The sequence below is a fragment of the Sander lucioperca genome, chromosome 16 (assembly GCF_008315115.2).
Source record: "Sander lucioperca isolate FBNREF2018 chromosome 16, SLUC_FBN_1.2, whole genome shotgun sequence".
Lineage (NCBI taxonomy): Eukaryota > Metazoa > Chordata > Actinopteri > Perciformes > Percidae > Sander > Sander lucioperca.
The window spans coordinates 23,798,711-23,811,315 of NC_050188.1; the positions used below are offsets into that span (position 1 = coordinate 23,798,711).

The 12,605-nt window shown below is 47.1% G+C and overlaps 1 protein-coding gene across 1 annotated transcript in view; it reads left to right on the top strand.

Moving 5' to 3' along the window:
- The window catches only part of LOC116034421 (atrial natriuretic peptide receptor 1-like), a gene marked incomplete at its 5' end in the record, with an annotated part of 50,720 nt that extends 39,871 nt beyond the window's left edge, over positions 1–10,849 (top strand). The window contains 7 exons of the mRNA XM_035993457.1: positions 1,267–1,435; positions 1,676–1,822; positions 3,138–3,261; positions 4,287–4,355; positions 5,117–5,291; positions 10,029–10,127; positions 10,285–10,849. Coding sequence (XP_035849350.1) covers positions 1,267–1,435; positions 1,676–1,822; positions 3,138–3,261; positions 4,287–4,355; positions 5,117–5,291; positions 10,029–10,127; positions 10,285–10,439 — 938 coding nt within the window. The remainder of the gene's footprint in view (positions 1–1,266; positions 1,436–1,675; positions 1,823–3,137; positions 3,262–4,286; positions 4,356–5,116; positions 5,292–10,028; positions 10,128–10,284) is intronic.
- Between the last annotated feature and the right edge of the window lie 1,756 nt (positions 10,850–12,605).

The following is a 12,605-nucleotide window of genomic DNA, read 5'->3' on the forward strand; positions in this document are numbered from 1 at the left end:
GACCAGAGACGACCAGAGACGACCAGAGACGACCAGAGACGACCAGAGACGACCAGAGACGACCAGAGACGACCAGCTACGCTGAGATGATCAGCCACGCTGAGGCAGGACAATGGAAAAACGGACGCACAGTGTGGCGAGTAGAGTCGAGCAGGTACCATGTAATGGAAAAACGGCATTAGACAGGCTGACAAGGAACGAACAGACAGAGAGGAAACACAAACGGACGATCCGACAAGAGACAAGGGAAACACAAGGGCTAAATCCACTGGGTAACGAGGTAACGAGGGACAGGTGACACAGCAGGTGAGACACATTAGGAGAGACAGGGTAATCTACAAAGGCGGGAAAACACAGGATGTAAAACTGGACAAGACAAGACAGAAAACAGGACTATCAAAATAAAACAGGAAACAGAAATATACAGAATAAATATACAGGACAGGAAACAGCAACAGAAATTATAACCGTAACAATACAGAGCTATAGACGGTTTAATGATGTTTATAATCAGGATCTGTCTGATATAAAGTTACCATCACAACACTGTTCTCACATCTAATGATCTGATGATGATGATGGGTGTGTGTGTCTCTGTGTGTGTGTGTGTGTCTCTGTGTGTGTGTGTGTGTCTCTGTGTGTGTGTGTGTGTCTCTGTGTGTGTGTGTCTCTGTGTGTGTGTGTCTGTGTGTGTGTGTGTGTGTGTGTGTGTCTCTGTGTGTGTGTGTGTGTGTGTGTGTGTGTGTGTGTGTCTCTGTGTGTGTGTGTGTGTGTGTGTGTGTCTGTGTGTGTGTGTGTCTCTGTGTGTGTGTGTGTGTCTCTGTGTGTGTGTGTGTGTCTCTGTGTGTGTGTGTCTCTGTGTGTGTGTGTGTCTCTGTGTGTGTGTGTGTGTCTCTGTGTGTGTGTGTCTGTGTGTGTGTGTCTGTGTGTGTGTGTGTGTGTGTGTGTGTGTGTGTGTGTCTCTCTGTGTGTGTGTCTGTGTGTGTGTGTGTGTGTGTGTGTGTCTCTCTGTGTGTGTGTGTGTGTGTGTGTGTGTATGTGTGTGTGTCTCTGTGTGTGTGTGTGTGTGTGTGTGTGTGTATCTCTGTGTGTGTGTGTGTGTGTGTGTCTCTCTCTGTGTGTGTGTGTGTGTGTGTGTATCTCTGTGTGTGTGTGTCTCTCTGTGTGTGTGTGTGTGTGTGTGTGTGTGTGTGTGTGTGTGTGTGTGTGTGTGTGTCTCTCTGTGTGTGTGTGTGTGTGTGTGTGTCTCTGTGTGTGTGTCCTCAGAGATCGTGGCTGCTGTGCGTGATGGCGTGGCCCCCCCCTTACGCCCGGCTCTCTGCCCCCTCAGCCACAGCGAGGACCTCGGCGTGCTGATGCAGCGCTGCTGGAGCGAGGAGCCCAACGACAGACCTGACTTCAGCACCATCAAGATCCTGCTCCGCAAGCAGCACAGGTAGGGCTCTGACCTGTCTGTCTCTCTGCCTGTCTGTCTCTCTGCCTGTCTGTCGCTCATTGGGTATGGCTGTAACCTGTCTCTCTGCCTGTCTGTCTCTCAGAGGGTATGGCCCTAACCTATCTGTCTCTCTGCCTGTCTGTCTCTCAGAGGGTATGGCCCTAACCTATCTGTCTCTCTGCCTGTCTGTCGCTCATTGGGTATGGCTGTAACCTGTCTCTCTGCCTGTCTGTCTCTCAGAGGGTATGGTTCCAACATCCTGGATAACCTCTTGTCCCGGATGGAGCAATACGCCAACAACCTGGAGGAGCTGGTGGAGGAGAGGACGGCCGCGTACCATGAAGAGAAACGCAAGGCTGAGACTCTGCTCTACCAAATACTACCTCAGTAAATATATACTACTGTAATACTAGTAAATATAGCCCATAATACTACCTCAGTAAATATACTACATAATACTGCTGTAATACTAGATACTACCTCAGTAAATATACTACATAATACTGCTGTAATACTAGATACTATCTCAGTAAATATATACTATATAATACTACTGTAATACCAGATACTACCTCAGTAAATACACTACATAATATTACTGTAATACTAGTAATTATAGCCCATAATACTGCTGTAGTACTAGTAAATATAGCTCATAATACTACTGTAATACTAGTACATATAGCCCATGATACTACTGTAATACTAGTAAATATAGCCCATAATACTACTGTAATACTAATAAATATAGCCCATAATACTACTGTAATACTAGTAAATATAGCCCATAATACTACTGTAATACTAGTAAATATAGCCCATAATACTACTGTAATACTAATAAATATAGCCCATAATACTACTGTAATACTAGTAAATATAGCCCATGATACTACTGTAATACTAGTAAATATAGCCCATAATACTACTGTAATACTAATAAATATAGCCCATAATACTACTGTAATACTAATAAATATAGCCCATAATACTACTGTAATACTAGTAAATATAGCCCATAATACTACTAGTAAATATAGCCCATGATACTACTGTAATACTAGTAAATATAGCCCATAATACTACTGTAATACTAGTAAATATAGCCCATAATACTACTGTAATATTAATAAATATAGCCCATAATACTACTAGTAAATATAGCCCATGATACTACTGTAATACTAGTAAATATAGCCCATAATACTACTGTAATACTAGTAAATATAGCCCATGATACTACTGTAATACTAATAAATATAGCCCATAATACTACTGTAATACTAATAAATATAGCCCATAATACTACTGTAATACTAGTAAATATAGCCCATAATACTACTAGTAAATATAGCCCATGATACTACTGTAATACTAGTAAATATAGCCCATAATACTACTGTAATACTAGTAAATATAGCCCATAATACTACTGTAATATTAATAAATATAGCCCATAATACTACTAGTAAATATAGCCCATGATACTACTGTAATACTAGTAAATATAGCCCATAATACTACTGTAATACTAGTAAATATAGCCCATAATACTACTGTAATATTAATAAATATAGCCCATAATACTACTGTAATACTAGTAAATATAGCCCATAATACTACTGTAATATTAATAAATATAGCCCATAATACTACTGTAATATTAATAAATATAGCCCATAATACTCTTGTTTTGTTCCAGTTCGGTTGCCGAGCAGCTGAAGCGCGGCGGGACGGTTCAGGCCGAAGCCTTCGACTCCGTCACCATTTACTTCAGTGACATCATCGGCTTCACCGCCCTATCAGCTGAGAGCACGCCACTGCAGGTCAGTACATCCCATAATAGTCTCTGGAGGCCAGTACATCCCATAATAGTATCTGGAGGTCAGTACATCCCATAATAACATCTGGAGGTCAGTACATCCCATAATAGTATCTGGAGGCCAGTACATCCCATAATAACATCTGGAGGCCAGTACATCCCATAATAACATCTGGAGGCCAGTACATCCCATAATAACATCTGGGATCTTTTTATCCCAAAAGGAGACGACTTAGCTGCATTTCAATTGCAGTATTTTTGTCATTTTTAGTAAAATAAAATTACTACGTTTTGGTCGTCTTTTTCGACACTATCGTCACTATTTTCCAAGTTTTCATCAGTATTTATTTATATATCTATATATATATAGATATATATATATCTATATATATATAGATATATATAGATATATATATATATATCTATATATATTTTTTTTTTTTTTTTGACATTCGTCAATGTTTTTACTACGTTTCTCAAAGTTCTTTCATCAGTTTTTCTACATGCTGTAAAATTATACAAGTTTTTGTCACTTTTTTTCGAAGTTTGTCTCATTTTTTCGTAAAAGAAATTCGTCTCTCCTGTCCTGTCTCCCTGACGACCAACCAGCAGCTTCTACTAAGTTTCCGGTAGTATTTTTCTGTGTTTTTTTTACGTTTTTTTACTACGTTTCTCAAAGTTCTTTCTTCAGTTTCTCTGCGTGCCGTAAAATAGAATAAAACCCAAAATGTGAAGAAAGTGACCTGATCGTATAGAGAGGGGGGAACCATCCACGTTACTATGGTTATAATCTGGTTGGAAGAAGAAACCCAAATGTTGGATATGATTGGATGAGCAGGTGAATGCAGTGATATGATTGGATGAACAGGTGATACAGTGATATGATTGGATGAACAGGTGATACAGTGATATGATTGGATGAGCAGGTGAATGCAGTGATATGATTGGATGAACAGGTGAAAGCAGTGATATGATTGGCTGAACAGTGAAAGCAGTGACATGATTGGCTGTCTGGTTATTGGGCTCCAGGTGGTGACGTTGTTGAACGACCTCTACACCTGCTTCGACGCCATCATCGACAACTTTGATGTTTACAAGGTAAGACATTCCTGCTGGATGCTAAGCTAAGCTAAAATAATCTATTAGCATCCCTTTCTGTGTGCTAAAATAATCTATTAGCATCCCTTTCTGTGTGCTAAAATAATCTATCAGTGTCCCTCTCTGTGTGCTAAGCTAATCTATCAGTGTCCCTCTCTGTGTACTAAGATAAACTAAGCTAATCTATCAGCGTCCCTCTCTGTGTGCTAAACTAAGCTAAGCTATCAGCTTCCCTCTCTGTGTGCTAAGATAATCAATCAGTGTCCTCTCTGTATGCTAAGCTAAGCTAACTATGTCCCTGTACGTCCTCTCTGTGTGCTAAGCTAAACTAATCTATCAATGTCCCTCTCTGTGTGCTAAGCTAAACTAAGATAATCTATCAGTGTCCCTGTGCTAAGCTGAGCTAAGCTAAGCTAAACTATCAGTGTCCCTGTGCTAAACTAAGCTAAGCTACCGGTGTCTCTGTGTGCTAAGCTAAGCTAAGCTACCGGTGTCTCTGTGTGCTAAGCTAAACTAAGCTAATCTATCAGTGTCCCTGTGCTAAACTAAGCTAAGCTACCGGTGTCTCTGTGTGCTAAAATAAGCTAAGCTACCAGTGTCTCTGTGTGCTAAGCTAAGCTACCGATGTCTCTGTGTGTTAAGCTAAGCTAAGCTACCGGTGTCTCTGTGTGCTAAGCTAAGCTACCGGTGTCTCTGTGTGTTAAGCTAAGCTAAGCTACCGGTGTCTCTGTGTGCTAAGCTAAGCTACCGTGTCTCTGCAGGTGGAGACGATCGGCGATGCCTACATGGTGGTGTCCGGGCTGCCGGTGCGGAACGGGAAGCTGCACGGCCGCGAGGTGGCCCGGATGTCCCTCACCCTGCTGGACGCCGTCCAGAGCTTCAGGATCAGACACCGAGCCAATCAGCAGCTGAGGCTACGCATCGGCATACACAGTGGTCAGTTACTACACACACACACACAGAGATACATACACACACACAGACACACACACACACACACACACACACACACACACACACACACACACACACACACACACACACACAGTTACTACACACACACGCTCCACTTTTGCCCTCCAGCAGACCGCTTGGCGCCCATTAGTTGACTGCAGAGGACTTGACGGGGCAGGCGGTGTTCAGGCATACGTATGGTGTGCCCTATCCAGCGCAGATGTTTTTTGGCCAGGCTGCTTCCATACAGATTGAGTCAGTGTTGCTGAGGATGTCTGTACGGGGGATTCAATCTTCCCAGGACAAGCTGAGGATCTGCTGTAGGCAGTGATATGGAAGGCCTCTAATCTGACCACTTTTTTCAGTAACGAGTAATCCAACGCGTTACTATTTCCAAACCAGTAATCAGATTAAAGTTACTTATCCAAGTCACTGGCGTTACTATTTTTGTCATTTTCCTTAGTAAAAATATATATTTTTGCTTTCTTGCGTCTCGGGGAGTGAAGTCACGTATGCGACGACAAGTCACGTTTTCATCATGAGGACAGTTAACGTTTTCATCATGAGGACAGGTCACGTTTTCATCATGAGGACAGGTCACGTTTTCATCATGAGGACAGGTCACGTTTTCATCATGAGGACAGTTAACGTTTTCATCATGAGGACAGTTAACGTTTTCAGCATGAGGACAGGTCACGTTTTCAGCATGAGGACAGGTCACGTTTTCAGCATGAGGACAGGTCACGTTTTCAGCATGAGGACAGGTCACGTGTACCACGCAGCGACAGGGAGGGAGGAGAGAGATGCGCGTTTTCTAGCTGGAAATACAGTCACTATATTTAGTTTGTGTCAGCTAAAGAAGGCAATATTAAGGTTCGCTGTACGCCCGCTGGTGGCGACAAAGTGCTATCTAGCTACAAAAATACAACGTCAAATTTGAAGAAACATTTGGAGAGAGCAGGAGGTCCCCCACCTCCCAAACAACAAAAGCTGGACTTCGGTGCAAAACCAGTAATTGGGGGAGAGTTGAAGAAGTTGATCGGGCAGTATGTTGTAGAGGAAATGCTGCCCTTAAACACGGTTGACTCGCTGTCTTTCGTGCCATAATAAACTGGGGTCCAAGACTCTGCCCCATATAGCAGAGTGGAGAGACATACCGCGTTGTAAACAGCCACGTTGGTGCTGATCTTCAGGTTACGGTTTTCAAAAACCCTGCTGCGTAGGCGTCCAAAAGATGTCCGGGTGTGTATTTCTGTGTCAAGGGAGCAGCATGAGGACAAAGTGGAGCCGAGGTAGGGGAAGTGGTCCACTGTTTTAAGTGGAACACCATTTATGTGAAAACTGGGTGGTGTGGGGGCGGGGGTGGTGAGATGGGACATGACTTCGGTTTTTTTAACGTTGACCTGTAGGCCAAAGGATTGGGACAGACTGGATATTGTGTTAAGGGCGTGCTGCATAGAGTCCGGGCTGTGAGCTAAGACGGCACAGTCATCAGCATACTGAAGCTCACAGATTTGGGGGGTCTTTGTCTTTGTGTGGGCCTGGAGCCGACGGATGTTGAAAAGGCTTCGGTCAAGTCTGTATTCCACATGGACACCGTCTTCATGTCCCATGGCACGGTGGGAGAGGCAGGTGATGACAGAGAGGAGGATGTTAAAGAGCACCGGAGCCAAGACACAGCCTTGCTTCACCCCAACGTTTACCTCGAAAAACTCTGACTGGAGTTCTCCCATGATTACTCTGGCTTGCATCCCGTCATGCAGCTGCTGTAGGATGTGGAGAAACTTGGGTGGTACCCCGAGTTTGGAGAGGTGTTTCCAGATCAGCTCACGGCTGATGGTGTCAAAAGCTTTGCTGAGGTCGATGAAGGCTACGTGAAGGTCTTTGTGATGTTCTCGGCTCTTCTCCTGCAGCTGCCTCAAGACAAAAACCATGTCTGTTGTGGATCTGGTCTTCTGGAAGCCACACTGTGCTCAACCAGTCTGCTGAGCATGATCTTGGTCAGGACTTTCCCTGCAACGGAGAGGAGAGATTTCCCATGGCTGTTGCGGTAGACTGCTCTGTCTCCTTTCTGTTTGTAGATGACCACGATGTTAGCATCCTTCCAGTCCTGTGGGAGGGTCCCATGTTCCCAGATGTTTTGGATCAGGAGGTGCAGGCGACGCGTGAGGGTGTATCCTCCGTGTTTGAAAACCTCTGCAGGGATTCCATCCATCCCTTCCTGGGGCCGTGCAATGCTTTTATGGCATCGTAAAAGCCTTGAGTGTTATTGCAGTCTGCCAGGTTCTGGATTTCTCGCGCCTTTTGCACCCACCATGTGTCTTCCATAGTCCGGAGGGCTCGCTGGGTTTCTGATCTTGCAGCAGTAAAGGTGGTTTTAAGGGTGGGAGATCCAGGGCAGGACAGGAGAGCTTTGTGGGCCTCATGCTTGGTTTTTAGGAGTAACTGTATCTCAGCTGAGTTACAGTCAAACCAGTCCTGGTGACGTTTCCTTGATTGGCCAAGTGCCTCTGAGGCTGCACTATAAATAGTCTGGCGCAGAGCTGGCCAGTCGGTTGTTTCCTCCGGGAGCTTGTTAAGGTTTTCAGCAAGGAGCCGTTGGAGGTTGTCTTTGGTGGTGAGGCTATTCAGCGCAATACAGTTTAGTTTCTTGTTTGGAGCGGTCCTCGGGCCACGGGGTTGAATGCTCATGAGTAGTTTGGATCTGACCATGAGGTGGTCAGTCCAGCACTCAGCTCCGCGCATAACACACCCGAGAACGTCTTGTCTGTCCTTTTGACGGACAATCACGTAGTCAAGGAGGTGCCAATGTTTTGAGCGGGGGTGCTGCCAGGTGGTCTTAAACCTGTTCTTCATCTGGAAGATGGTGTTAGTGATGACCAGCTGGTGCTCTGCACAGAGGGAGAGGAGTCTGAGCCCGTTGTGGTTCATTTTCCCCACACCATGCTGGCCAATGACTTTACTCCATACCTGCCCACTCTAGCATTGAAATCTCCCATGAGTATGAGCCTGTCCGTAACCGGGGTTTTCTGTAGGATGGCGTCAAGAGCTCTGTAGAAATCCTCTTTGATGTTGTGCTCGGCATCAAGAGTTGGTATGCACTGATGAGAGTGGAGAAGCGTCCCTTAGCCAGGGGGATGCGCCATGTCATCAGTCCTTCATTGATGCCGATGGGGGATTCAGGAATACAGCAAAGCCAACTCCATGGTTACGGCGAGTGCCTTCAGGGACCCCTTCCAAAAGAAGGTGTACCCAGCACCAACCTGTGTCAGGGAGTCCTCCCCATGTAGTCTGGTCTCGCTGAGAGCTGCTACATCGATGTTGTATCTTGCGAGCTCCAGGACCACCAGTGCTGTCCTGCGGTGGGGCCTGTCAGGAGTTACGGCTAAGTCCAGCAGCGTGCAAACATTCCAGGAAGCAATGCTTAGCTTATTTTTCACTTTGATTTTTTGACCGCAAGGGGGGATGCTCCGACGGTTGCGGGTTACCGTCCGGAGTGTGGGGAGCAGACAATTTTTGGACCACCTTTTCCAGGTCCTTGAGCAGTGTGGGGCTGCTCAGTCACAATGGAAGCTGCCGAAAAGATGCGCTGCTCCATCCCGCAGTCCTAGTGACCACTCCACTCATTCCATTGCCACCTGTGTGCATGGTTTGGTTAGGCACTCCCAGCCACATCCTTGGCCTGTGCCCACCACCATTCCACATCGCCACAGGACTTGTGAGGGGGTGGAGGGGAGCAAGGAGCTTGCACATAGGTAAGGATTAAGGTGAGGGTGTGGGTGCGCAGACCACACTCCCACCATGTCCTTGGCAGGTCTGGGTCAGCATCCAGTCGCATGGAGACCAAGACGACTGGAGACCCAGCATTGCTGCAGCCTTCATCCGCCTTTCCAGCCGTTGTGATGCTCCACTTAAGTCAGCCATCATCCTCCGCCTGTTCCACCGTTGAGGTCTTGTGTCTTTTTTTTCAGGGTGTGCTCCCTTAGCCTTTGCCTTTATAGGCTACCCCACAAGGCAGTGAGACTATTTACCCATAGCTGGGGCTGTGGTTGGCGGGTGCCAGGGCGTGTCCACTGCTTGGTGGGCGTGTCCACTGCTTGGTGGGCCTGCACACAGCGCCTCTGGGGCCCACTGCTGCTCCGAGATCCCCTACAGTTCAGCCTGGGTCCACTATGGGGCCCAGTTGCAGCGTGCAGCATGCAATAACTACTAAACTGCTAAACTACAGGCACTACTATCCCAGTACTGCATCACACACGCCCTGTGTGTCACACACACAACACACACACACATATACATACACACACACACACACACACACAGACACACACACATACAGACACACACACACACACACACACACACACACACATATACATACACACACACACACACACATATACACACACACACACACACACACACACACACACACACACATATACATACACACACACACACACACACACACACACACACACATATACATACACACACACACACACACACACACAGACACACACACATACAGACACACACACACACACACACACACACACACACAGCTACTAAAGCTCAAGCCCCCCTGAAAAATTATAATAAAAAATGTGTATGTGTGTATGTATGTATGTGTGTGTGTGTGTGTGTGTGTGTGTGTGTGTGTGTATGTATGTATATATGTGTGTGTGTGTGTGTGTGTGTGTGTGTGTGTGTGTGTAGGTCCGGTGTGTGCCGGTGTGGTTGGACTGAAGATGCCCAGGTACTGTCTGTTCGGAGACACAGTCAACACAGCGTCACGCATGGAGTCCAATGGAGAGGGTAACACACACACACACACACACACACACCCCACCCAACCCACCTCCCCCAGTGCTTGTTGTGATTGGTTGTATTGTGTGTGTGTGTGTGTGTGTGTGTGTGTGTGTGTGTGTGTGTGTGTGTGTGTGTGTGTGTGTGTGTGTGTGTGTGTGTGCAGCTCTGAAGATCCACGTGTCCGAGGCGACCAGAGACGTCCTGCAGGAGTTTGGCAGCTTCAGGCTGCAGCTCAGAGGAGAGGTCGAGATGAAGGGCAAGGGCCGCATGAGGACCTACTGGCTGCTGGGGGAGGAGACTCAAACCCCCGGCTGCTGACCTACTGGCTGCTGGGGGAGGAGACTCAAACCCCCGGCTGCTGACCTACTGGCTGCTGGGGGAGGGGACTCAAACCCCCGGCTGCTGACCTATTGGCTGCTGGGGGAGGGGACTCAAACCCCCGGCTGCTGACCTACTGGCTGCTGGGGGAGGGGACTCAAACCCCCGGCTGCTGACCTACTGGCTGCTGGGGGAGGGGACTCAAACCCACGGCTGCTGGGGGAGGACCCCTCCACCTGACTGACCTATCAGGAGATGGAGCCTCAGACTTTGTGAACAACCAGCCAGTATTAAACCCCTCCCGCTCCTCCTCCTCTCTGATTGGACGTTCAGCTCTGACATCATTTAAAGTGACAGGTCCAGAAACACGGACGGACGTAAAATTAGTTAATCGTGTAAAAAGAAAAATCAATTCTGTGTCGTTATTATTATTATTATTATTATTATTATTATTATTATTATTATAAACACTGTATTACCTCTGTTTGTCTGCCTGTCTGTTTCCCTGTCTGCCTGTCTCTCTGTCTGTCTGCCTGCCTGTCTGTCTGTCTGTCTGTCTCTCTGTCTGTCTCTCTGCCATGTCTCTCTGCCTGTCTGTCTCTCTGTTTATCTGTCTCTGTTTATTCTGTCTCTCTGCCTGTCTCTCTCTCTCTCTTTGGCCCTTCAAAATCCAAAATGTCCATCCCTGCTGACCATGGTCCCCTTGCCCCCCTATGTTAAATCCCTAACCCTAACCCCCTACCCCCCTAACCCTAACCCTAACCTGGGCGTTATTTTAGACTCCCATCTTAACCTGAACAAACACATAGCATCTGTTGTAAAGACCAGCTTTTACCAATTAAGAATAATTTCCAAACTCAAGTCTGTTCTGTCGTACAATGATGTGGAAACAGTCATCCACGCCTTCATAACCTCCCGCCTAGCCTGTCTGGTGGCACGGCTTCAGATGGTCCAAAATGCAGCGGCTAGGCCTCATCACCTTCACGTTACACCTGTCCTAGTCTACAGCGGCTAGGCTGCTCACCTTCACGTTACACCTGTCCTAGTCTACAGCGGCTAGGCTGCTCACCTTCACGTTACACCTGTCCTAGTCTACAGCGGCTAGGCTGCTCACCTTCACGTTACACCTGTCCTAGTCTACAGCGGCTAGGCTGCTCACCTTCACGTTACACCTGTCCTAGTCTACAGCGGCTAGGCTGCTCACCTTCACGTTACACCTGTCCTAGTCTACAGCGGCTAGGCCTCATCACCTTCACGTTACACCTGTCCTAGTCTACAGCGGCTAGGTTGCTCACCTTCACGTTACACCTGTCCTAGTCTACAGCAGCTAGGTTGCTCACCTTCACATTACACCTGTCCTAGTCTACAGCGGCTAGGCTGCTCACGAGCACGTTACACCTGTCCTAGTCTACAGCGGCTAGGTTGCTCACCTTCACATTACACCTGTCCTAGTCTACAGCGGCTAGGCTGCTCACGAGCACGTTACACCTGTCCTAGCCTCCTTGCACTTTGTCCAGTCTAGGATACAATTTAAAAATTTAAAATACTGCTGATGGTTTTTAAAGCTCTTCATGCCCTGGCCCCCAGCTACATAGCCAACACGGTCTTGTGGCAGTTTGTGTAAATGTCACGTTATTTGTAATCTATTGATTCGTGTTCACCGGGACGTTTTTCTTGGTTTTTACGTGTAAATGTCACGTTATTTTCTTGGGGAAAGGACGCCGGGAGACAGCCGAAAATGATGTTCCATAAGTTGGGAGGCGGCCGTGAGGCGGCCCGCTGGGGACGCACCACAGTAACGGGATGGCGGAAGTTGGGTTTAGGAGAAACCTTACGGGGAAAGGGCGCCTTACACGGCGGGAGACGGCCGCGGGGGACGGGGGACGCGCCACAATAACACACGGGATGCGATCCCCGCTCGCCCGGGTGAAAGTCCTGTGTTTGACCCATCCACCCTCCCGACCAGCCTCCCTACGCGGATTTTCGGCTTTTCATACTACTCCCTACCATTTTCGTGCTGTGGCCACGAAATATGCTTCCCATTGAAATACATTACTTCACCCTTTCATGCTGGCCACCACTTAAAAAACGAGAAAAATGTCCCCGTGAACACGTATCAATAGATTAAAATAACGTGACATTTACACAAACTGCCGTGAGACCGGG